Source organism: Watersipora subatra, chromosome 3 (assembly GCF_963576615.1).
Source record: "Watersipora subatra chromosome 3, tzWatSuba1.1, whole genome shotgun sequence".
NCBI classification, from domain to species: domain Eukaryota; kingdom Metazoa; phylum Bryozoa; class Gymnolaemata; order Cheilostomatida; family Watersiporidae; genus Watersipora; species Watersipora subatra.
Window position 1 is genome coordinate 7981698 of NC_088710.1, and position 27946 is coordinate 8009643.

At 36.5% G+C, this 27946-nt stretch overlaps 1 protein-coding gene across 1 annotated transcript; it reads right to left on the minus strand.

Annotated features, from left to right (window-relative positions):
• LOC137389694 (tubulin polyglutamylase TTLL13-like) lies at positions 1-27792 on the minus strand. The gene is made up of 18 exons (XM_068075771.1): positions 27706-27792; positions 24895-25087; positions 23881-24007; positions 22997-23037; positions 20471-20589; positions 19404-19534; positions 18350-18506; positions 16628-16771; positions 16429-16517; positions 13443-13668; positions 9637-9821; positions 8879-9064; positions 6817-6988; positions 5734-5937; positions 3443-3607; positions 2586-2742; positions 2186-2221; positions 1-706 (listed from the first exon to the last, which is right to left on the minus strand). Exons 2-18 carry the CDS (start codon positions 25061-25063, stop codon positions 420-422), a joined length of 2595 nt encoding a protein of 864 aa, XP_067931872.1. The 5' UTR covers positions 25064-25087; positions 27706-27792; the 3' UTR covers positions 1-419.
• Positions 27793-27946: the final 154 nt, after the last annotated feature.

Sequence of the window (27946 nt, forward strand, 5' to 3'; positions counted from 1 at the left end):
TGTTACTATCTGATGAGCCACATAGTGAGGTAAGTTGATGAAAGGCTGCGCTGGACTGTGCTACTGAGCGATAATTGTCACTGTCCACGCAAAACATTAAACAAATTGTAGATATATAAGATGTACATATGTATATGAGCCCGAGTGTATATATATATATATATATATACGTATGCCTAAAGATATGTATATAAAAAATCTTCATAATGGACGGTAAGTTGAATTGAGTAAAATCCAATTCGTTGTTGATTGTGTACAAGGGCTAGGCAAGCCTGAAAACAGGCAAAAAGTGCTTAAAAGAAAAAAATTTAAAATTCATCTCTAACAAATGAGCACAAAAAAGGACTCTGCATTGTTTAGCAGTGTAGCGTATAAAATGTATGATTTTTTCACATACTAGTTACAAGGAGAACTATCTACTAGCTGTACACCAGGGTATTTGGGCCAGCTTCGAGAGTCTTAAGTTTAACAGTTTTACGAGCGGGTAGCCTACTCCCAGCACCGCGCAAGGCATTTTCTAAAGAAGCCAACTTTCTACTAGGTGGCAGGTCAGGTCGCTGCATAACCGGAGCGGGTGCAGATATGACCGATAAGTGCTGAGTATTGGCTGGCTGAACTTTGCTGCTGTAGCCTTGAGTCGTGATTCCTAGGGAGTTGACGTCTAGTCCAAGAGATGGCTGATTCATAGCTACAGTCTTTCTTGCACCTACACAACAATGTCATCACTTAATTACGCAACAGGCTTAATGTTTCTAGTTTGGCTGTGTCGAACAAATATAACTAAATGGTCATCTACGAGTCTGACATGGGCAACAAAACGGGCATCCTCTAGAAAGAATTGATAGGACATCAAAGAAAAAGGCAAATCAGTTTGTCAGCAGCAATTGTTAATTTATAGAAGAATTATAAAAACAGTAATAAAATTTTAGTACATAATAATAAATTTATAGAGATTGTGTAGCTTAGGCAGTTATGTTCTGGCATGTTGACTAAGCCCATATGTATCGATGTCAGAGGTTAAGCCTTGCCTCAGAAATTTATTTTTCAGCTGAAATATAGAATATAAAAAATGTTCAAACTGATTTGCTGAACTGAAAACTACACTGAGACAGTCGAAAGATGACAATTTTAAGATTGTGTGGCAAGACAAAGGCTGCGCAGACATAGGAGCTTAGACTTGGACATTGTAAAGACAATAGCTAGCAAATGTTTTGCTACTTTCCTAGCAAAGGTGCAGAGAAATATGTGTAATAAAATATATTCAGGGAGAAAGAATTTTGAATTTATTTTAATTATAATGCGCTCAACAAGTTCTGAAGCTCGCAATTTTAAATTATATTTATTCTGTGGTGCTTAAGCAAAACTCTCAATCCCTGAATATACATTTACAAAATGCACCAGCTGCTGCAGTCACCTCTCTTTTTGATTAATGGTATTATCAAGGTAGGTACGCGCAAGTGGTCCTCTGAAATCAAAAACAAAAAAGCTGTGCAGATAAAAGACCCTTTAAACATCAAAGCTACGCTGTATACAGGGCCACACAAATTGAAACAACAAGGTTATTTAATATTCAAGATTATACTCTCCTTTTCTAAATAAATAGGGAATACTCTGAATACCGGAGGGTGTACGAGCGTGATAACAATAAGCAGCTAGTCAAGGACTACAGAACCCTCACACTCTTTGCCTAGTAGGACTTCACCCCAGCCACTTTAACTAAGAACAAAATATTACCTTTACTAAATATGTGCACAAAAGCAAACCAATCGTCTAAAGTGGCAAGGAAAATGGTTTATCAGTAAGCAGCTATAATTACTATGCTACTGTCTAATGGTTTAGTTCTAGAAGTGAGTCACTCTATTAAAACCTGTGTCAACCAGCCCCATTTGAGCTCCCAACAAACTCTTTTTGGGTAAGAAAATCAGTGCTTTACCGCCCACATTTCATATTTGGAGCCCATGAAAACAACACAACCAGGTTTTGTTAACGACAACTTGATAAAGAATGAGTTGAGTATGTAGCTCTATTTTACTTAACGGAGATCTATAAAATGAACAGAATGAGTGCAGCAGCTGAAAGCCCAACTAAACACAACTGCAGGCAAACAAATTGGACTTAAAATCGAGCACCTCCCCGCATGCCACAAAACGCACTCTATGCTAGGCTAGCTTCAAATGCTGTATACCTGGTCGTCCAAAAATATCCCGAGACGGAATTAGCACTGCAACGAAGAAATGACATATTCATTTGTGCTACTTTCTATAGCTCAAAATAGAATACATATTTAAAAGCCTTACGGAAGATTTCAGAACCTCCGATAGAACGTGTGAATAGTACCACAAAATGAGTAAAAAAAGAGACTAATATAATCAATTTTCAAATAAAAAATAATTTAATTTTAAGAATTTTTGAGTAAGTCAACTGTGAAAACCTCTACAGATGAACCTTCGCACAATTTATAAGCAAGAGTGAGAGAAATAACATCACAGAGCAATCATACACTAGCTGCTGTCATAAAGCTGCTGCCGCCGACATAAATGCACATAAAATTATAGCACGACAATTCAAACTGATCCATAACCTACCTGTTCCACTGAATGTCCGTGGATTATAGTAATTAGTGTTAGCTGATCCAGCATCACTCAGGGCATTCCTCATGAGGCTCTTTCGATCAGCATCCACTTCCACACCGTGCTTCTTTGTGTTTGCGAGTTTGCCTCGCTGCCATTGTGTTGTGCCATTCTAAAGAAGAAAAACACTATAGTGGAGTTGTCTGCTCTATCATGCCAATCAACATGCAGCAAATGATAACTCCAGTCAGTGAACATTTAAAATTTTATACTATTGGAACTTTAATCTAGAAAAAAGGAACTTCAATAATCTGGACACGGCTGAGAAAGCTTACATAATGAGCACTAGAAGTGATGATATTTTATGAAAGTGCATGACAAGTACGTAATCTATACGGCATTAATCTATACACATTGACAAAATCCCAGTTTGTCAGTCTGTCTGTTAGTCTGAAGAAACGCTATGCATTTCCACATTATTGACTGATTTTGTCCAAACTTGAAACACATGCTTCATGCCTTTCGCCAAGTCAGTAAAAATATTTGGTTTCAAAACTGCGTCTGGTTCTTGCGAACCGCCATGTCTTCAAAACCCACCTGAGACCAATCTGACGGAACAGGAAAGAACTCCCATGCTGGTAATGGCATTAGCTTACTGCTAATAAACAACTAATATATTAGTAGAAATATCCATCTAAACTACGCATGCTGTAGGCTTGTCACATAATATTAGTAAAAATTATAATAAATACTCCGAGTTGTGGAGACGGTGACAACCATATTTAGACATCAACAGAATGGCTGAAATAAAAGGTGGTACATCTGCAGGGTCAGCACATGATACTTAACGCATACGTGGGTGAAGCACAAACCTGGGCAGAGGGTGACACAAAGCCTTGCATGATTTGACGTCGCTGTGTGGAGGCAACGAATGTGCTGTGCTTAGCGGCAGAGCTAGTGGAGGGGTTGATAAGGGAGAGCAGTGATTGTGCAGTGTTGTAGTCAGCAGCGGCTTGCTGCGCCTGCTCACTAGGCTCCTGCAAGTAGCATGCTGTAGCTTAGGTGTCAGCAGCAGAGGAGGGGAGGAAGTTGGTGCAATGAGAGCAAGCATGTCGGTGTTTTTTTGTCAAGGATTTTGACAAGCCGCGCTTCATTGGCATACAAAAAGAACTGTGTTGCTATCTGTATAGATTTGATCTTGATTTACCAATGTTTATACAAGGAGAAAAAGATTTTGAGTGAGTCGAAATAGCGAAATCATGCTAGTTGAATTAAATTACTAGAATCATGTGATAAACAGAGTTGGTGCCAAGATTTGCTCTCACCGGCCAACACCGTTAGCGACCGAACAGGGAAAGGGAACTGAACCAATATGACACAGGGCACATACAGCTGTTATCGTAAAACCTCTATTTGAACGGCAAGGCGCTCTATTTTTCAACCCTTTTTTAGTGGCGTTTAATGGTGACGTTCAAATAAATGGTGGCACCGTATTTTTCAACTAGCTCGTCAGAATTTTGAGAAGATAAATTTAACCCTTTTATGGGAGAAGTGATGTCATCGTCACCTAAATTATACGCTCTCCTTCAGGTGGATCAACATTAATGCTGTCGGCCTCAGAATTTTTGCTAAACCGTTTTTATATAAGTGGAAGTATCACACTGGGTTAAACAAGAAATGACGATGATTATACAATATTTGATTGGTATCGTTATCAAGTATTTTGATGGTGTCACTTTCAAAGTTTAAAAGAACAAATCATGAAGCTTTAGAGTTAGAAAATGGACACCACGCTTTGAATTTTTAAAAACATTTTTAACGTTTCAAAGTCAGAATACGCCATTACAATGGTTGCTATTGTGTCGTACAAGAAGAGTATTCATTCCTGAAGAGTATTTTCATCATTCATCAAAACGCTTTCAAATCTTCGGGTAAAATTGCAAACATTTTTTGTTGAAATTAAAAACAATAGATATAATTTAGACCTTCAAATCAGTGACTTCGAATCAGCGTGTAGTTCCGATGATTGTGACAATAGACCTTCTCAGGTACATTGTCACTAAAACTATGGCAACCACTACAGCAACAACGAAAAGATTAATTGTTACTGATGTAACCGAGTCAATATTAGTACTATTTTATTATATTAGTATTATTTTGTGGACACTTCTACTGATCACTTTCTATTATGGTTTCATAAAGATCAAAGAATGTCAAAGTGGCGGACGCATAGAGGTGGCCTTCAATTAAAGGGTAGCACTGTATTTTTTAACTCTTCTTTCACAGTGGCCTTCTATTAGAGGTGGCGTTCAAATAAAAGCGACGTTCAAATTGAGGTTCCACGGTAAGTCAGTTTCAGTCATGTGGTAACAGAAACACAGTGTGTAGCTCACCAAAAGCAAGAAATTTATCATGAACCAAATGACTGCGTCTCTAAAGGAATGAATGGTCAATGAGAAGAGAAGTTACGCACGCTTGAGGAAAGGCTGATGGAGGATATAGTGAGAGACAGAGAGAGATTTGTTGAGCTACTATCTAAGTGTAGGCAATAATTGTTGTTTCCATTGGTATTTCTGCAATGGTTATCGCCTTGGCTCTTTTCTCTGGAGGTAGGAAGGTTAGGGACATGACTAAGGCTTTGCATATCAATCTTGTTGATTTTCTTATTAAACTGTGAAAGCATGCAGATAGCTGTTGGGTGGTCAGCGAGCTTTTCTTTTCGTCGCTAGAGAACAGCAAGTGAATCGAAAAGAATTTAAAAAATTAACAAAAAAGTATAATCCATCCTTGTGTCAAAAATAATTTAAATACCTGACTATTTGATGGCACAGTGTGTAAAATTGATAGCTAAAACTTTACAGACAAGTGGCAACAGGTGAATGGCAGATGACTAACAGGTTATGATTGACAGACAGGTAATAACAAATGCTTAGCGAGAATGTGGCACCGAGTGCTTGACAGTCAGATGACACCAAAGTGGTAATAGCTTGTGACACTGTTTCAATGATGGTCATTGTTTAGTGCAGAGCCATTGAGATCAAAATTGTTTGATTAAAGTGAGTAAACATGGACACTGAGTTAAATGCAGCTTATAGCAGAGCATAAAGAGAGCGTGAGGTGTGTGAGACTCAAAGCACCTTGCTAGTAATGTGTACATGGATACCTGTGGCCTTGTTTGGGTATGCACAGTGCCCGGGGCTGTATGTAACATTCTATAGACATGCTCCGGTATACCCAGGCCTCTGATTAAATTTTCCCTCTGCAAGAGCCCGCTGATTCTATCGAGCTCTTCATTTTCAGAGATTTCTTGAGCAGTCATTGTGTCTATGGAGGTCGGTGATAATGTACGAGGAACTGTCAAGGAACCCTGAATAACACAGCCGTTGGAAGTGTAGCTGCTGCTCGCTGTCACTCCATCGTCTCCAAACAAACGCAACTCTATAATTACTTTTTTATTATTTTTATATAATTTTTCATTTTTTTATTATGGCAGTCACAGTCAAATGGCAAATATCGATCCAATAGTAAATGCGTTCAATACTTTTTGCGGATGTTAAATCAAATTTTCATATTTTATTTTTGAAATGCATTTTTCTCTCCTAGCTTCTACTCTAGTTTTATTCCTTTACTACTAAGTCTTGTATGTTTCAATATTGTCTAATATTTTCCCTTCAAAACTGTTAACCATTTTGGCTACAAATTGAGGTTCGTTATGGAAATGCATAAATATCAAAATAAAACGTTACTAGTTTGACTCACTGTGAATCGTTAAATCATTAGTATTTTCACAGTAGATGATTGTCAGTGATATTTGATTTCATCACTGATGTGCAGCATCGAATTCCTCGATTTTTATTAAATGCCATCGTTACAAAAAGAAATACAATGTTTTTAATGTTCTGAACCTTATATTACCGATTTTCATGTGAAAACATCTCAGCTTTGAATCTTTTTTGATTGAAGCACCTTCAACAACAAAAACCACACGCACAATTCAACACACAACCACAACATTCAACACACAACCACAGGCACAATACAACACACAACCACAACATTCAACCACAGGCACTATACAAGCAGAGACTACATGTATTTATACTATGCCAATGCGAAAAATTCCAACCTTTGCCAAGACAAATTAATTGAAATGGATAAATCCAACTAGCACTCCTTTTAACAAGAAGGTACCACTTTTTCAGCGGTGACACAGAATGCTAGAAACAAGTTTAACCTGTTTTCTTACATCTGTTGATTTCTGTTGAGTCTGGTTGACTCGTCGTGAATTAAGAAGGGGGCGCCGCGTCCTCCGCCTTCCTCCACCGGGACTTTCCGGTCTCGCTGAGGAATCATTCTTTTTCCTCTTCAGTATTGAGTCTAACTTTTCTTGTTTCTGTCTAATCTCTTCTCGTTGAACCCTGGTGAGCATACAGGCCGCGCATCAGTACAAACCGCAGAATGGTGAGTCCAGCGCTATGAGTTATTGATTTGAACAACAATCTGTATGGCAGCCTATTTCAAATCAAACTATCAAATTATTCTGGTATTTATGAGAAGTAGTTTCTACTAGCAGTTTGCTACACAACTTACATACAGCATCGTCTGCTGCCAATAGCTAGTTAGCAAGGCAAATAATACAACACAAGGTTAAAAGATTCAGCTTACACTGAGCGTCACACCATTTTACAACCGGGTTGTATTAATTTACAGAGCCAAGTAATTAGCCCCTTGAAGAAGGTCACACGAAGAGAACTTGTCTCGCGCTGACCTGACGTCACCGGCTGAGGTCACCACGAGATGTCGTTACACTTTGCCAACATTCTCCACCAGAGAAGTCTGTTTCATTTAAGTTTGACCAAAGCAAACATTCCCGTTTGGATAACAAGTTTTCTACGTCAATGTTCACATATTGATCGAATCAATTCTCTATTAGCTCTGCATTTTTATGGTGTCCACCCTGAGCCTCGCTCAACCCTTTGACAACATTTTGCAGCAAGTTTTCTCTGATTGTAATGTCGTCATGACAATGTGATCAACAACAAATTTGGGCAGAATGATTTGTCTCCATCATAACAAGCTTTTATCATAAAAAGTGAACTTTTGTTGAAAACAGGTACAGAAAAACGTTACTTTATCCAAGAATTGACATAGCACTGTGTCAAGTCACATCGCCACATTATAATGTATTAAGTCTATGACCTTATGTTTTTCTTTTATTTATTTGAGCAAAAAGTACACATCTGGTAGTTGAACACACTGATTGGTTAAATGTTCTTAACAAAAAGCAGTAACATCCTAAGCAGTCTGTTGCTAGCCAACAGCATAGCTGTTTGATGAGAGCAAAGCTTAATAGTTTTGAATCTCACAAAACGCAAATGAAGGGCATTGTGAAAACGTGTCAACTTTCAACTAGAGTCACAAGCACCTGTACCGAGACTTCGATGCCACTGCTGGTGCCATCATTCCACTATCTCCATCAATAGAACGATGAGATCAGCAGGTGGTTTTGAAGTGACTCGCGGGTGCTTGTAACTTCTGCTGTAACTGAGCTGGAGAGCTAAGATGACTCAATCCAACTTTCATGCTTTGAAAAGTAAAAAGTCTGATTGTGTCTCTTTTTATACCAGAACTTCTTTAGACACAAACATGCTGCTCGCTGGTCATGTGATTTGGAGAGCCAGGCCAATCACAGGGCATTTTATAACTATTCACTTTGATCAGAAATTTTAGCTGTAATATTGCCTCCAGATGATTTCTAGAATGTCCGGTCTAGCAATACACCATGGCATAACATAGGACAGTCTGGGAACAGAGTAACTAATATATGTACTCATATCTGAAGTACTTTAACCAACCACACTGCAGGTTTAACAGAGAGCAGGTGGATAAGGGTAATCGTATGACCATATTCTTCGAGTTGTGCCAATGAAATAACTTTTCTAGTTCTTTATTATTACTGCAATAAACAAATAACTTACAAAAAACCTGCAATTACTCAGCTCATAAATCATAAAATAATGCGAAGACATTCATCGTTGCTAATAATTTCATCTGCCAGCTCATCCAATAGAATTTGATTGCTTGAGCTTGTATCGACCGATGATGAATGAAGCTAAAATGAATTCAATTTTACATTGATACTCGCTGCCTAAGTGTCTAGTAGCCCATGCTAGACTAGATTAGGTGAATAACTTTACATCACTTCCAGCTATAAGCCAGGTCATTGATAGGATTTAATAGGTGTAAGAGGTGATATTAAGTGACTAGCTCAGCTAGTGAGGCGATTAGCTCAGGCACCACATACTGACCTGGCAGCTTCGCTTCTCGCCTTGTAAGCCGCTGTCTCCTGGAAGAGAGAGCCCGAAGAGTGAAAGAATTTCTCATACTTTTCCATGTCGGGCCGGGGGTAAATTCTCCTAAAGTTATTCATGTTCTCGAGCTCGAACTTGTCTAGCTGCTTGAGGTAGGCTGCCTGTTGAATCTCTAATTCCTCCCTGTAGGGTAAAACACTCGGGCTAATTCACAGCTAATTTGTGAATAACAGGTCATTCACACTAAAGCCGTGAGAATCTTAGACTCTATCATAAAAACTCATCACATGCAAAATTTAATGGTTTAGTTGCATATCATACAGATAAAAGCCAAGAAAACTTGGTCTAATTTATATATATATATATATATATATATATATGTATGTATATATATATATATATATATATATATATATATATATTTAAAAGCTGAATAGTGGGCAGTGCAAAGGCTATTTGAGTCCAAGACACCAAAATACAAAGTACAAAAAAGATGCATGAAATGTGCAGCTCGTGGTAATTAAAACTAGTTAGCCCATCGCGTGCGGAGGAGATAACTACTAATGGAAAATCCTAATATAATATGTATTTTCTGAGCAGGATTGTTGACATTATACTGCGGAAATTTATTGCAGGTAGTCATAGAGAGCCGCCAACACAAAACTCATATCTTTACAACAATTTACTAATTCCGTTCTAGTCAGGGAACAAAGCGAAAAAGGAGAGTAATGACATTTGCGCTGTATCGAACTTACTTTGTCTCTTTCTTGCCTGGTCCTCGGTTGAAAAGTCGCTCTTTGATCTTTCGCCTCTCCTCCTCGATTACCTTTTTCTTATCAACGGCGCCGCAGTTGACGAGGTTCATAGTATCATAAAGGAGGGATTCTTTGATCTCCTTGTCAAGCACGGCATCCGTGTGAAAACTTGGTGAGTGGTTGACCTGAAGAAAACAGCAGAGAAATATTGAACCTAATTCTACAGACCACCAACTCACCATTCTTAATTACTTCTTTTGGTAGCAGGTTTCAGCAGCCCAAACAATAGAAACCTGCCAAGTTGCTAGCAAGACTTTGCAAATTCTCACAACGAGTAAGTGTGGTGTAAGTAGTAAGTGTAACATAGAGTGGTGAACATACACAACTTTATGAGTTGAAAAGAAATCAAGAAAGCTTATAGGACTTCAATGTCACCGCTATCATGGTTGAGTCTGGGGGCTCAGAGCTTACAAGCGTTCATGGGCAGGCAACTACTAACTGTCTGTTAATAACAATATCTGTGGATAGAAGAACTCCTTGAAAACATGGTTAAGATGTCATCATTGATTATCGGTAGCTCCGTATAGACAGTGGCAGATGACAAAAATATCTTGTAGTACTTTTAGTCAAACAAGATGTACTTGTAAGAGGCATTTATATATTATTTTTTGCGGATTCATATAATATTTATTGATCATTTATATATTACATTTTGTAGCCTCAAACTGAAATATATTGTACAAGTAAACAGAAAATCATGTGTCATAATGACTTGCTTCTATGAGTGTTTCCAGTAGTCTATCTGCACTGAATTAAACAACCAAGAACAGATCACTTTGATTATTTGCAATCTCACATTTCTTACATACTAGTACAGTAGTGAGCTGTGATATATACTAGTACAGTAGTAAGATGCGAACATTATGCATGTAGTTAGCCTGGATTTTTCTCACTATTAATTAATTTGTCAAATTCTAGAGGAGATGTTCGAGCACTACCTCGTGTCTACAATCTGGTGTGCTGAAAGTAATTATAATGCAACATTTAAGCCAAACAAATCATACATTGCCAACTGCTGACATAAACAAATGAATCTGCCAGCCAGAAGGTTTGACTAAAAAAGTTGCACGGTGGCTTAATATATTCTCAATGCAATTGTCTGGTTAGTTGGTCACAAGGCGTGCATGCTAATCACTGAACCATATTGAATAAATACGTTAATGAGTGCAGACAATCGTCCATACCGTCGGCTTAAACGTCGTCGTAAATGTACAAGGTAACACCAATGAGACACAGTACCATGAACAAGGCCATCATGGATTGCGATCACAAGCCCAGTAATAAAACACTAGTAGGCAGACAATGATATAGTACCCTAGGACACTTATATTTCGCTAGTATTTAGTTTCGTGAGTAGCATACAGAGTAAAATTTCGATGCAACTTAATTTCGCAGCTCTGATGAGTGCGAAAATATAGTGATGTAAAAATAAATGCAGTGGAACAAACATAATTAGATTCCTCAGGTTCGGTTCATCGGTAAGAAAAATTTTTTCAATTTGGGACTAGTTTGTAATTGTGCACCCCAGGTAGAATTGTGTGGCCGAAATCGATAATGCAATTTGATCGCTTGCTGCCATTTGTTTCTTGGACTATCAATGAACAAAGCTATTTAATTCCACGTTTTCGCTCGTTCGTTGTGATAGTTTAGTTTCGCTCATGAAGTTTTCGCGAGAGGATGACTCCGCGAAAACGCGAAAGTTAGATGAGGCGAATACATAAGTGTCCTAGGGTAATCTCCTCCGATTGGGGCAAATGGGCTGTACAGGATACGGGTCGTTACAGCTAGTTGTACGAGCAGAAGTAAAATAGAAAGAATCATATGGAACAGCGCACCCCAGCCATAACTGTATCCTACATCATATCACTCAACAATCTCAAATTAATATCATAGTAACCTTTCTCCCAACCCTCTGAGCTGGAAGCAAAGACCAGCTAACGAATCAGCTACTGAAAGAAACACATCTCCATCCAGCTAACTAAAACGGTATATCGAAACCTATTTCTTCTAGATACAGCCTCAGTCAAACAGGCATTACACGAGCAACAATGCCTTCAACCCTATCGCTAGTAAGTCTCTATTCAAACTTATCAGTATTATGCTATCTATACAAAAGAATTACGGATAACATAAACACAGGTGAGCTTTAATACAAATAATATTTCTTTTATAAAATTGTTACTATTTGTTCAAAGGCAAACACAAGATAAGCACATGCCACGGCTAAAGACAGGGTGTTCGCTGTTAAGGCAGCAGTGCGCAGCGACAAATGTCAGCAGCCGAGTGCAAAGTTGAGGCAGAGTGTAGAGCAGCCAATACAAATACCGCTGACTGCGAGACACTCAAGATAAGAGCATTTCTTAAGCTGCCTGTTTACTTAAAATTGTATATCTTTCTCAAACATTAGTGTCTTATTTGAGCTAGCACCGTCTGCCAACATCTTAGATATAGCAGTGGCTGCTAGCCTTATCATGAAACCATTATATTGTGATAACCTTGAAATGTTCACAGCCAAACGCTGTGTAACAACATTATAAATGTTTTTTGCTTGAATAAATAATATACAGTCTGTTGAGATGGCTAGTCCAATCCCTCACCAAATACCTGTCTGCAGTTCTCTTCTGGTGATGCCGGGTAAACTAGAGACCATCAGTAAGAATTATGCTTCTTATTTATAACTCAATTTATAACTTTAATTACTTTAATATAACTTTAATCTTAAACAGCTAACTCAGTTCTGCAACCCAGAAGTAGATTCCAAGATACCTACAGATTAAGAAAAATGAGAGCTATTCTTCAAAAAAATCCATCCTTCACTCAACAGACAGTTGAGTTAAAAAGTAGAGCCAACCACATTATTACCAAATTTCCATTCATTTTGAAGGATTCATGGTCAAATGTATATCAGTTCATTCAAGAGTTGTCCCATCATGACTGATAAAAACTCTGTATTCCCAAAAACCAAAAATGTTCCCAAAGCGTACAGTTGAAATAATTTATCTAGGTCAGTAAATATTTTTCTACTAATAACCCAAGCATGAAATCATTTTTTATTATTACGTTATATTTTGGGTTGTAATAGAGCATATTAGTTAATACGCTGTCTTTGCATTTACAAAAGTATGTTATCATACTAATAACATTATAAAAAGGTGTGAACATTGTTGTAGCCTTTATAAATGTAACTTTGAATTGCAACATCAGAATTAATGTAAACAACCGGTTCAGAACCAAGACGAACAAAAAGAAATCAATTTTATCACATTCTGATTAGATTCAGCTTAAGTACAGGAAGTGAAGGCTATAACTCATCATAAGACACGGAACAGCATAAGTTCAGTGGTAAAGTTGGTGGTAGAAATACCAGGTGTAACTTACACTAGATACTGTCTAAAGTAATTTACTTTATATATTATTTCATTTTACATATAATTTTAAATTTCTGTTGTCTGTTTTACTATCATCAAAAATTCTAGTTGAAAAGTATTTTGCATCTTGAAACAAATATTTTTGCTCAATTTCTATTTTGTGTTCAAAGATTTGAACACAAAATAAAACTGATTCATTGAAAAGTCTTACAAACCCACCGATAGTATGACAACGAAATCAAAGCCAAACGAGAGTAAAATATCCTCTCAATATTCGCCTACATCTTGTTAGCACACCAACTACACCTACATCTTGTTAGCACACCATCTACACCCACATCTTATTAGCACACCAACTACACTAATTGTGTCCCCTACCTCCACCACGTAAGGCTTGAGCTTCCTATCAAACATGACATCAAAGCCAAGAATCTCAAAACAAGCGCTGCCGCGGGTGTGGTTGGGGAAGCAGGTACGGTAGTTGTGAATGAGAATGTCACTAATGGATATGAGGGTCTTTATGACCACATCGTCTATATCGGCCCATATCTTGTCTAGGTCGTATCCATTTTCCTTCCACCACCGGTTTATCGTTGTGATCCGACTGCAAAAGCAAAGCAGTCAGATTATTTTATACAACGAACAATGAAGAAACCTAAACAGTAAATATGTTCAAATGTTCAAAAGACATTGACTGGTAGATCCACAGACTAAAGGTACTACAGATGCGCTAAAACTTTTCCGCAATAGCGTGTAGGAGCTCATCACTTATTCTACTTCTGTAGTTATCAGCCCATGTATGTTTGTATATACCATTGTATACACCTATCACCTAGATGGTCTGCATTGAGTTCATTAGCAACATAACATATAAGAGCGATAACACTAAAAATTTCATAGTGCAGGTTTTTGATTAACTAACACTATGGTGAATGGTCAAAGAGTTTAGCTGAGCCGTGATTTGATAGCTAAAGAAAACAAGCTAAGCATACAAGACGCTGATTTTATGTGAAGGTGAGAGCTGATCGATCCGATTACAGATAATTAATACGGAAGAGTAGAAGTATAATAGCATAAAGAAAGTCTACATTATGACAGTAGCATAAAAGAGAAGTCACCATGACAATAGAGCGCTGACAGACAGCGATTAATAACTGAATAATAGGGAAACAAATAAGAGATGTGACAGAAAGCTAGAATATTGACTCAGTTGATAGTCCAGGGTATTGATCAGCTAGGCTAATCCTATCGTAGAGAGAATGTGTGGTCTCAGTTATGGATCACTTGATGAGAGGTGTGAAAGCATGCACATCCGGTATGAGGTTGCTTATAAGACCTCATTTAAGTATCATGTGTTCACTAGAATACTTGTCAAAAAACTACAGTAATCTATCCAGTCCAAATCCTGGTGTCCTCTACATTGGTCAGCACACCCATTGCAAGAAGTTCAATACTCAAATACAGCCTGAGAGCTAAAGAGCCGAAGGCTGTGATGATAGAAAGTATAGTATATCTATAGTCTTGACTCCTAGCCATGTCTAACTCTCTCCTTAACTATAACTATCTTCTTAACAATAACTAACTTTCTCCTCAACTATAACTAACTCTCTCCTTAGCTATAACTAACTCTCTCCTTAACTATAACTAACTATTTTCTTAACAATAACTAACTCTCTCCTTAACTATAACTAACGCTTTCCTTAGCTATAACTAACTCTCTCCTTAACTATAACTAACTATCTTCTTAACTATAACTAACTCTCTCCTTAACTATAACTAACTCTCTCCTTAACTATAACTAACTCTCTCCTTAACTATAACTAACTCTCTCCTTAGCTATAACTAACTCTCTCCTTAACAATAACTAACTCTTTCCTTAACTATAACTAACTATCTTCTTAACTATAACTAACTCTCCCCTTAACTATAACTAACTCTCTCCTTAGCTATAACTAACTCTCTCCTTAGCTATAACTAACTCTCTCCTTAACAATAACTAACTCTTTCCTTAACAATAACTAACTCTCTCCTTAGCTATAACTACGATGTCGATCGAGGCTGTCATGCAAGTACAGGCTATACACCAGTTACAGCAATCAAAACCTGTTAGAAAATAAAATTAACACATCTCAAACTAGTCTTGAATAGATGCCACCTCACTAATTGGAGTTATCTTAACATCCATGTATTCTCGCAAAATTTGAGTTTTAAATTTTCAAAAGATTACGAAAAGATACATGTATTTGATCCGAAATAATTTTTTTCTTGAGTAAAATTTGCAGTTTCACACACCTATGCCCCATTTTGGACCAGCAAAACTGTGACCAAATGCTATTGTATTTATTTGGAGCGTGAAGTGCAGAAAAAACAAAGCCGTGTTCATGTCGAGTTGTATGGTGCAGACGAGCTGAGTAACTCCACATGAGATAATTGCATCAACCCTAAACAATTACCACGAGTAAACAAAGGAAAAATGCAATGCAAAAATCAATTTGCCAATGATGAGCGTAGTGAATTTATTAAGACAGTGAAATGGGGAGGATGATTTATCAGAAAGTGGGGGCGGGTGACGCGTCAACTCTTAATCGTTCTCAGGCAGTATGAAAATAATCATCGTCATACTGAAACTATTTTTAGCTTTCCTTCCCTATATATATGTATATATATCATATTCTACATAGAAATAATATATTATGCGTATATTATATAGATGAAAGAGATATATTACTTTCATAAACGCAACAGTTACATGAATACAATATCCATATGGATACAACTATTATACATAAACATAGTATATACATAAATAATGTTTAGATAGACACAACATTCCCATAGACACAATATATGCATAGACATAGGCACAGTATATACAAAGACGCAATATGTGTATAGGCATAGTATATACATAGACACAATATATGCATAGACATAGTATATACATAGACACAGTATATACTTAGACACAGTGTATACATAGGCAAAATATATACATAGACACTGTACAAACATAAACACAGTATATATTTATATAGACACAGTATATACATAGACACAATATATACATAGACACAATATATACATAGACACAATATATACATAGACACAGTGTGTACATAGACACAGTATATACATAAACACAGTATATACATAGACACACTATATACATAGACACAGTATGAAACATAGACACAGTATATACATAGACACAATATATACATAGACACAGTGTATACATAGACACAATAGATACATAGACACAGTGTATACATAGACACAGTATGAAACATAGACACAGTATGTCTATACATAGACATAGTATATACCTAGTCACAGTATAGAGATGGACACAATAGATACTCACCGTTTACTGCCTCCTTCCTCATCATCTCTGATGAAGTTCTCACTAGTTTTGTTAATTGCATAATTGGTGAGGTGCATGAAGACATTATCCTACAAGGAAAGTAGAAGAAAGACTTTACTGTCTCTGCATTTATTGGTCACACACTCTTTCATCACAATATTGACAAGGCGGTGAGATAAGACAGCAGCTACGGACTCACCGTGTTGCCCGAGTTGGGATCATGGTAAGGTACTGTGGCAAACCTGGCTAGGCCATCTTTAAAACAAAATATTCTCAGCGGGTCACAAGAGGTCACCAACACGTACAGACGAAAGTCAAATTTGAATCCGTCAATGAGAAAAGGCTGCAAGAGAATGTACAGATATAGTAACGGAACTACTACTACTACTACTTATAATGCTCAGTGTCCAGTTAACACCTAGTAACTATTTCAGTTTGAGCATTACTGGTCATTTATTGATTAGTGTTATGTGACCGATAATAAAATGTTTAATGGCCGGCCACGTATCTCAGAACCTAAATTTTAACTGAAACTAAATAAGTTTGCAAAGAGTTGTCAGACTACATCGAAAATGACTCACATTGGATAATGAAGACTTAATGGTGAAACATATTCGCTAACAATAAACAATCTAAGCGTATTTGCTTAGAAGTGGTACCATCTCAGAAATTTTGTGATGTCATTCAATCTTGAGGAAAGATTACGAAAGCACTAGAGGTGAAAAAGTAAACTTACAATTTCTAATAACAGTTTATAAAAGTACATTGACTATTTAAACTTAGAAGTTCGCTGCTTTGGACTAAACAAATGGAGCACAAGCTACACAGTCCCGCATGAAGATTCTCATGACTGAATCGCTATATAAACACCGATTCAGGCATGAGAATTAGTGTTTATATACTCTCATCTCTGAGATGAGATGTTTCTGTTGTTAAGGTATAAACACACTAGGCGATATTTAGAGCGATATCGCGCTGCGTGGCGCTAATCTGCGCTAGAATTCACCCAGCGTGCTCATCCAGAGCGATAACGCTAGACTTTCTCTGCACAACTTTATCGCTAGCGAGATGCATTTCGATTGGTTGAATTTTACCAGAATGCAATTTTATGGCGGGTAATTATTTCTTATCGATGTTCACGAACGTACAGCAGCGACAATTTGCTATTTTGTTAATATTGAAACATCTTCAGAACGAGCACTGAATTGTTCACAAATTTAATAATAGCACTCCCAGTCATGTGCACCATAACAAACAAAAATTACAAAAAATCCAAGTTGAAAATCAACATTTGGAATCATCGTTGCACAGGTTGACCATCTTGAGAACGGTAAATATTTAATACATTAGGCCTAAATATAAAAAACCACTACAAAATAAAATATGTATAAAAATAGTGAAAAATATTACAGTTAAAAATGCAATAATCGTTTTTCTTATGTCTCCTTGTAGTGTAGGCAGTGTACAATCCGTGAAAGTGAGATAGGTTTAATAACAAATGCGTAAGTTGTTTACGTTGTCGCCTAGACGGCGCCATATTGACTGACCTAAATTTATTAACAACTCCGAAGAAACTAATGATACGGAATTTTATTGGCAGTTTGTGGGCGTGCCCATTATATCGCTTGCTAGTGAATCGCTCAAGTGTGTTTATGCACACGCTAGCGATATCTCCGCCCTCCTCATGACGCTCGCGATAAAATCGCCTAGTGTGTTTACACCTTTAGAAATTGCTCTCACCTCACCAAGTGGCAACGATGCTTACTCAGCCGAAGCAATTCAAGAAAACAAGACAGGTTTTTCAAATGAATATGGAATTCTAGCAAAATGTAGATAGCTAAAATGGGTGGAAAAGTGTCTTTCCGTAAAATATTATAGGCTAGCCTGTGATCTATACTTGCTGCCTGTTAGTGCAACTGACCCGAGAGAGATACTGCTGACAGACCATATGTTCATGCGCTTTTATTTCCTTGACATTCCTTGTTACCCAGATGCCCTTTCCCTGGCAGCCACTCGCAGGTTTTAAGATGTATGTCTTGTTCTTCTTTTGCCGCGAAAAGCTCAAGAAGTCTCCGTAACTATAAAAGGATTAGACGTGCCAACTAGATACAACAAAATTCATTCAAGTTGCATTGATGCTAATTATTTTTCAGCAGAAAGAGAGGGGGCCAAGCCACCATCAATAATTGCTTGAGAACTACGGCTAAGAAGGCCAGTTAACCTCTCTATATATAGTAAATGTTAACCCGTTGCCAAAAATTAGTGTAGCAGTTAATTGACAACAGACGACCTTGACCTTGTTTTACTACAATTATCTCCCCTGAACTAAAATCTTTGAACACAAAATAGAAAATGAACACAAATATTTGTCTCAGGATGCAAAATACTTTCCAACCAGAATTTTTTAATGATAGTAAAACAGACAACAGAAATTAAAAATTATAAAAATGATATACGTAATATATAAACTAAATTACTTCAGACAGTCCTAGTTTAAGTTAGTAAAGTTACACCTGGTATTTCTACTACCAACTTTACCACTGAACTCATGCCTTCTCGAATCTGCACTTCTATCAGCATGTCATTACAGTCAGATAACAACAAGACCTTTTTACCAATAATCACTTTTAGGTTTCTCACATAGTTACATATAATGTATTAGTTTTAATGACGTATATAATTACATAATTTATCATTGTTGTTTGAGCTCTGGACACAAAATACAGTGTATTTTTGTAAACAGATTTGCTCCAATATAATTCGATTTCGGTAATGAGAAATAACTATGACAGTAGGAGACTATAGACCCTACAGATACTGCAGCAGGTAAGACCACGGTCAGTATTTATATAATAGTATGAGGTTATTCCATGGTCTCAATTGAGCAAATCTTAACTTTAACTACCTCTGGCCGCACCCAAAAGTATTGTTAACAAGTGTCGGACAGTGGGCAAACCCCCTACTGATATGCTTACTCAGCGGGAAGAACCCAGGACTTGGGGAAGACATTGTATTCCTTAGGAAAGAGTTTAATCATCTTGTTGAGATTGCGAGATAGTAAGTCCTTTCTGCAGATCTCCGTCATGCCAGGAAAATGGTTTATTTTCTGCAAGAGAATAGAGGTGAGATTCAGAAATATGTTAACCAAAGGCATAACATATTAACATAATATTTTAATAACATCTTAACATAACATAGTAACATAACATATTAACATAATATTTTAATAACATATTCCAATAACATCTTAACATAACATAGTGACATAACATACTAACATAGCATATTAACATCAAATATTAACATAATATACTCACATAACATATAACATAATATACTCACATAACATATAACATAATATATTAACATAATATATTAACATAACACATTAACTTGTTATAATAGCATAACATATTAACATAACATATTAACATAACATATCAACATAGCACATCAACTTGTTATAATAGCATAACATATTAACATAGCATATTAACATAACATATCAACATAAAATATTAACATTATAAATTAACATAACGTATTAATATGACATATTAACCTAACCAAAAACAAGCTGTTAACACCAAAGCAATGCTTCTTGTCGACAGTGATATTTAATACAATGAACAGACTTATCAAGGTGAGCTAACGTGTGACAATGTCGGTTAATAGATAACCTTTTCATATAAGTAATAAATGTGCAGTTAGGAACCAATTACATGCGTGTCTCGACTCAGAGTTCAATTAGCGTTGTATTATTTTATTGTCGTCTGCTTTTATTCACTCATACAACCCTAAATTTTCATTTTATAGAAAACTATGCTAGGAAAAACTTTCAAAAATCGTGTGAAGTATTCGCAGCGGTGTATCAACTATTATAATCTTTAAAGAGCAGTCATAAATGGCACGTACTGTGTGGGCAATCTGAACCACAGGGGAATAACCTTGAGGTTGTAATCAGAAGGTTTAGCTTTTTAATGATGTAATTTAATGATTATGGTTTGCACTTGCATAAATAGATTGTGTGGTAATGCAGCACCTGGTAGCGTTTCATCTCCATTACTCTCTCAAGCGCCACTGAGTAGTCTGTCCAGAAAAGGTTCCATTCATCCTCTTCTGCCACTTCACGAAACCCAACCTTTTTTGACACTCTTCGAACTAAACACAGAAAACGGGCACCGATTATCAACTAATACTAAACACAGAAAACGGGCACCGATTATCAACTAATATTAAACACAGAAAACGGGCACCGATTATCAACTAATATTAAACACAGAAAACGGGCACCGATTATCAACTAATACTAAACACAGAAAACGGGCACCGATTATCAACTAATATTAAACACAGAAAACGGGCACCGATTATCAACTAATATTAAACACAGAAAACGGGCACCGATTATCAACTAATATTAAACACAGAAAACGGGCACCGATTATCAACTAATACTAAACACAGAAAACGGGCACCGATTATCAACTAATATTAAACAAAATGATCTTACAGGCTGCGACTAAGCGAGGGGAGGGAACTCACTGAAACTATTTGGTTATCAAGTCAGATGATTGTTAACCAATAAGGATACAGAGTTAGATATTAGCCAACCAATAGGGATACAGAGTTAGTTGATTGTCAACCGATGAAGCTACAGACTGAGATGATTTTCAACATATGGGACTACATAGTGAGATAACTGTCAACCAATGAAGCTATGGAGTGAGATGATTTTCAACCTATGGGACTACATAGGGAGGTAACTTGTTAACCAATGAGAGTAAGGTGAGTGAAGATTTATAACCAATGAGGCTACAGAGTGAGATAACTTTTAACCAATGAGAGTAAAGTGTGTGAAGATTTATAACCAATGAGGCTACAGAGTGAGATAACTTTTAACCAATGAGAGTAAAGTGAGTGAAGATTTATAACCAATGAGGCTACAGAGTGAGATAACTTTTAACCAATGAGAGTAAAGTGTGTGAAGATTTATAACCAATGAGGCTACAGAGTGAGATAACTTTTAACCAATGAGAGTAACGTGTGTGAAGATTTATAACCAATGAGGCTACAGAGTGAGATAACTTTTAACCAATGAGAGTAAAGTGTGTGAAGATTTATAACCAATGAGGCTACAGAGTGAGATAACTTTTAACCAATGAGAGTAGAGTGTGTGAAGATTTATAACCAATGAGGCTACAGAGTGAGATGATTGTCAACCAACGAACTGACAGCTAATGTTGAGAAGTCACATTGCAATTATTAATATTGCTATTCTGTATTCTACATTCTGTGAATATATTTTCTTTTGATAAATATTATACATTATCTGCGAAATTTTTATTGAAAAATTTGAACTTACAGTTTCCTATATCTAGAATAATGTGATAATAACAGTCAGCGGCCAAATATGGCGGTTGAAAATAAAATATCTCAGTCAAGGACAATGTGTGGACATTCAGTCTCAGAGTGAGACGATCGAGGGCAAAGCATGGACAGTCACTTAAGGGTGGGTTTAGACAGCTAGTCACATAGTGTGACAGTCAGTGACATGATTTGAAAATCAATGAAGAGGTGTAACAACATGCTAAGCGCCGATAGAACGCCGATAGAACGCCGATCTAAAGCAGAGCTCGTCTAAGAAGGTCAAGCACAAGAGATGTAAATCGCTCAAACCTCTGACAGGTTGCTTAGCAAATGGTGTCTCACGCACAAAATAGCCACTCAGATTGGAGAAGCATGGTATGAAGAGAGCGAATGTTTGTAAAGCCCTAATCATCAGAAGGACTCACGGGTATGAAGCACCCTCTTACAGACTGAACAAACACTCATCCTGTAATGCCTTTATTAAAGCTTTAGCCACTTACAAGCGATGCAAACTTTTTATTTAATTGCTGTAATGAGATATACGTCTCTAGTTCCAATAATGGATTATATCGCACTGTAAGGTTGCTATGACTTGCAAATCAACAGCATAAATTGTATAGAGTAATGAGTAGCTGCGACAAGCAGCCAGACTCCAAGCTACATATGCGGACTATAGACACCAAGCTACATATGCTGACTATAAACACCAACTACAGATGCTGCCTATAGATGCTGACTATAGACGCTGATTATAGACAATGACTATAGACGCTGACTATAGATGCTGGCTATAGACGCTGACTATAGACACTGACTATAGACACTGACTATAGACACTGACTATAGATGCTGACTACAGACACAGACTATAGAAGCTGACTATAGATGCTGACTATGGACGCTGACTATAGACGCTGACTATAGATGTTGATTATATATGCTGACTATGGATGCTGACTATAGACGCTGATTATAGATGTTGGCTATATATGCTGACTGTAGACGCTGATTTTAGATGTTGACTATAGACGCTGACTATAGATGTTGATTATATATGCCGACTATAGATGCTGACTATAGACGCTGATTATAGATGTTGACTATATATGCTGACTATAGATGCTGACTATAGATGCTGACTATAGATGTTGACTATATATGCTGACTATAGACGCTGACTATAGACTACTGTACTTACTGCTGTCGTACTTGCAGTTACTCGTGCAGATGTACAGTATCCTACAACAGATAAATAGTGCTCAATATTACCTTTGACATTACAGACATTGCAAATGTCTGTTACAGATTAATAGCACATTTGTGTTTATAAAAACATTTCTATTGCTTTCATCTGACTGAACACAGATTTCCAAAAGAACTCTAGTGTTTTGAGTGCCCCCAGACAGTAACATGTAGTGTGATAAAAATGATTTCACATTAGATCTAAGAATAAAAGAGGTAAAAGTCGGTATATAAATTAGTACAACAAATTGGTTTCGTGTCAGTATTGTTAGATATGACAAACTACTGTCATGACCTGCTCTTCTCTCTTCATTCACAGTTCTGTTAACCAGCTTTATGTTTAATCTCATTTCCAATACTCTGTCTAAATGTCTATGAATACCTCTGTCTAAGAATTAGTCACTTATTTGTCCAAGAATAGAGCATGATCATCCATGAATAAAAAACCTAGGTCTGAATAAGTCATCTATGTCTATGAACACAATACACAGAGGAATAACCATGAGTCTAAATATACACACAATATATGACTATTTTGGTTACTACTAACCACAAACGTACTATATTAATAATCTCTTGCAGCATAACAACTCCTTAACCTTGGAAACAGTAAATTACAACACACTAGCTCGTAACTGAATCATTTCCTATGGGAGGGGGCTGTTGGCCTGAGCAGTGGTCAGCACAGGTTACTGCCCAGTAACAGAATACCGCTGTCTCTCACACAAATCAGCCTACCAGATATGAAGACAAAAAGTTTACTAGCCGCTCTATTAATCAAAGGAAGTTCATTCATTGCTCCACTAGAAGTTCCTCCCACGAGAGATGACCTGTACTCACTTTCGTTTCTTCTTCTTTTTCTTTGGCTTGTTGTCGCCATCCGCTTCTTCCGTTTTCGTTTTTGATTCGGTAGATGTGTCAGGCAGCTCGGGGACGAGTTCTCGGTAGCTGTCAGTTTCTCCAAGATCTACACGAGGGTGCAAGACACAGGATTGAAGTAACTAAAAAAATCTCTATGCAACAAACCAGCCATGAAATTGAAATCACGTTCTCCTAGTCCAACAGAAAAAAGATTTGATTGTAAACGGGTTCTATATCCCAGGCTTTACCAACAACTTGTCTAGAAGTTTTGCAAAATGAAAGAGATTTCATGATAAAAGCTCCAAACGTCCCTTAGAAGTAAAAAACAATAGACAGAAGGACATAAACAAGAGAGCAGCATGAGAAACACACGCATGCCATACATAGCGCTGATAAGCTTAGGGAACACAATAAAGCACCCGCGAATAACATGCAGGCACTTATTTTCAGATTTTATATCGGTATGATTGGAATCAAAACACACTCTGTAAAAAATCTAAGGTTTTTGCAATGCCTTATATTGAGCTTTCAGTAATATAGGGTGCTTTCAAATTCTCAACCGAATGCAACTGAGTATATACGACGTGTTCAGATTTAAATTATTTACCCCCCCCCCCCCCCCTTTTAGGAATATGGTAGTGTTTGCCTCGATCGGAGTAACACAAAGGTATATGATAACCAAATAGAGCAGGGGCCTTTGACAGTGAACCAACAAAAGCCATAGCCTGAGATCTTTACATATAGTTTATAGGCTTCCATAACCAAACACCAAAAATGTTTCGTCGGATCTGTCCATGGATCTAAAGTAATCATAGAGTAATCAAAGTTTTAGCAGATAACTCCAAGTCTATGACTACTTATAGGACTGAACTAATGCTTATCAACTAGTCCATTCCACTATATATGTTTTTTGACATTTATCACACACACCCATCAAGAGTGCCATCAGGAATCCATGAGCCCCAATGATAAGCTAAAAGGGAGACAACTCACAAGCCTCTGACTCTCCCCTATCATCTGGTGGCAGCACCAGATCTGTGTTAGCCTCATCATCTAGCAATGTGAGACCTTTGTTGCCATTCGAAGGATAAGGAGTTGCCTGCTCATCTTCTGAGTCACTGCTGCTTGAACATGACTCATCGTCATCAGCTCGAGAAGGCATCCTAGTTACTACCTGCTTGTACTCCTTAAACAAACACACTTCATATTACCATGTAAAAACTTGTTAAATTTTCATGCGCAATAGTAGATGTTGCCACGAGTTCATAAAATTATTAGCATTAGGGCTAAATGTGCAATGACAAGATTCATGTGTGACAAAAACAGGCAGGTAGGAGAGAGGTTTCAAGCAAAAATACTATATATTTGGCATACATATCTGCTGAAACTGCTTTTGAAAGGCATGCGTTATATATATTGCATGGAGATATACACTCCATATACATTTCATGTGTATATAAACACTACAAGTGCATATATACATTTTATGCATGTATATATATGTATATATAATATATACATATTACTAAATGTATAGAAAACCATTATTACTATACATATTACTATTACTATATTATTACACACAGGATAAATAACTACGTATAGATAAGTAGTTATTTCAAAATGTTCTACGTTATGTTCAAAATCGAACAAATACACCTGATGGGCGATACCGCGAACCAGACTTGTAGCGCAGAAAAATTCGTCCTTTCAGATAAATTTTAGCTGATACATATATCATACGCAATATATAAGTATTTATATATATTGATGAATATGTAAATATTTACATATATTGCTGAAGTAAATAATTATCTAAAACATAATTACTTAAGCAAAGCTAATAAAGACTGCTCAACACTAAGTGTAGAGTTCAGAATATCAATAGTTTGAGGAATAGTTTGTACTTAGCTTGTTGCTACTGTCAGTTTCAATGATGCAATTATCCCCTCATGAGACTGTTTTAAGGAAAAGAAATGAACTGTAAACATTTGAAAGTACAGGCTGATGAGAGTAAAGACTGCAGCTGACAGTAGCTGGAACCTAAGTACTAACTATTTCTCACACTAATTTATATTATATATATATCTATCTATATATATTTATATATATATATAAATATATATATATATATATATTGTTACATTTTAGCATGCTCCTTTGGTAAACTTTGACCTATTGGTGAACTTTAGTTTATTGACTTGCTGATGACATTCTCTCCTAGCAGACCCACTCCTCATAATTACCATTCTGGCTAATATTCTTTCATGTCATATTCCTATCACCTGATGCCTTATATTCAACCGAGTAAAATGTCATCAGTTATTCCAAATACCAGAAACAGACTCCATATTTAATAATAGTTGTTCAATTTTCACGTTTCGAGTTGACTGGGCAATGTACATAAAAACGTTAGGATAATCCAACCACCCAAAGAGAGTGTATACAGTCCTTTGTACCTGAAAAGCTGTTCAGCAATGTTCATGCTGCCAGATCTACATACTAACAATGGGTTTATTAAATGTAATCCGTTTAAATAAACCAGGTAATTGTTTTCAAAGTACACAAGTCTTGGCTCTAAGTTGGCTATAGCCATGCAGAGGGTCTGAAATAATGCAAAACAAACCGACATTAGTGTTAACAAAAGAAATGGACTGTAAACATTTTGTTCTGAGCCGTTCACATAAGTTGAACATGAATAAAGATGGAAAGATTGCGCATAACTGGTACAGTACTAGTGTTTAGTGGCCAGCCACATTCACATAAATGTACTCAAATTATAAAAAATTACTTCTAAAAAAATTCCTTTTATGATTTTCTCGATGCAGCTTGCAATTTCTGACGCATTGCAATAAATCTTTTCAAGTGATTTATTTTCAACTTGTAAGAAAAACATTATTTTCGTTTGTTTGGACACAAACTGATCAAATCAATCATTAATAAGCTTTACTTATTACTTACGTTTCAGCCATAAAAAACAACAACAAAAAACGGTTTAGGTTGTTAGCATTCTAATTTTTACAATTTATCGTGGATTATCTATCAAACCCTGAGCTGCCAAACTACATTTTAACTATTTCAAATCTAAAGTACACGAAAATTAAATTCAAAGCAAAGCTGAGCCGATTTTGCAAAGAAAAACAAACGTAGAGAAGGGTACATCAGACTCCAATAAAACAACAAAAACTTCATAACCAATAAGATTAATTTATTATTTAATAATTCAAAAAAATTTACGACTCAACTAGCCTTGCATCCACAATTGATCCAGCCATCATCCATGATTACAAGCATCTAATAAACAGTTTAAAGAACTTAACTACAAACCAGATAGTGTTAGATGAACTGATGAGATGAAGCAAGGAACTAAGTTGCCAAAAGGTCAAATTTCAAGCTCCACTGAGTTATAAAAGAATTCATAATAAAAAAACACATTTAACTACTATATTAACTATTGCCATGCAGATGCAGCCTGGTTCAATCAAACTAACTCCTATCAAATCTACATAAACCTTGATCTAAACCTAAATCTTGATAAAACGCTAATTGTCATGTCATTATTAAATGTTGATGATGCTGAATGCAATGGCAACATCGGAGACGAGAAGAGCGCGCAAATTCTACTGACATAAGAAAATTGTGATATAATGACAGGTGTCATATAGGTATCATAGGTGTGACAGGTGTCATATAGGTATCATAGGTGTGACAGGTGTCATATAGGTATCATAGGTGTGACAGGTGTCATATAGGATAGTTTATCTATCAACATGAGTAAATACAATTTTTATCATAAAAACTTACAGTCTTAGCCTTTTACTTCGGAGAAGGCATCTTTGAAAGAAGACAGCAATGAGAGCTAATGAAGTCTTAACAATGACAAGATCTTTTTGTAGAAACTGTTAAATACAATGATGAAACAATTAAAAATCCTGAGCAACTCAGTTCATGACAGTTGTTCTAAACAAGAAGGTTTTTACTGACAATCATCACACGTTACAACACAAATGTTAATGAAAATGAGTCAGTACACTGAAAAATATAT

Excerpts from the sequence above, each read along its gene's own strand:
- LOC137389694 (XM_068075771.1), bottom strand. The coding sequence starts at position 25,063 with ATGCCTTCTCGAGCTGATGACGATGAGTCATGTTCAAGCAGCAGTGAC. Across the intron at positions 18,507-19,403 it reads TCCTGGGTTCTTCCCGCTGA|TTACGGAGACTTCTTGAGCT; the intron begins GTAAGCATATCA and ends ATCCTTTTATAG. Across the intron at positions 2,743-3,442 it reads TTGTGTCACCCTCTGCCCAG|AATGGCACAACACAATGGCA; the intron begins GTTTGTGCTTCA and ends TTTCTTCTTTAG.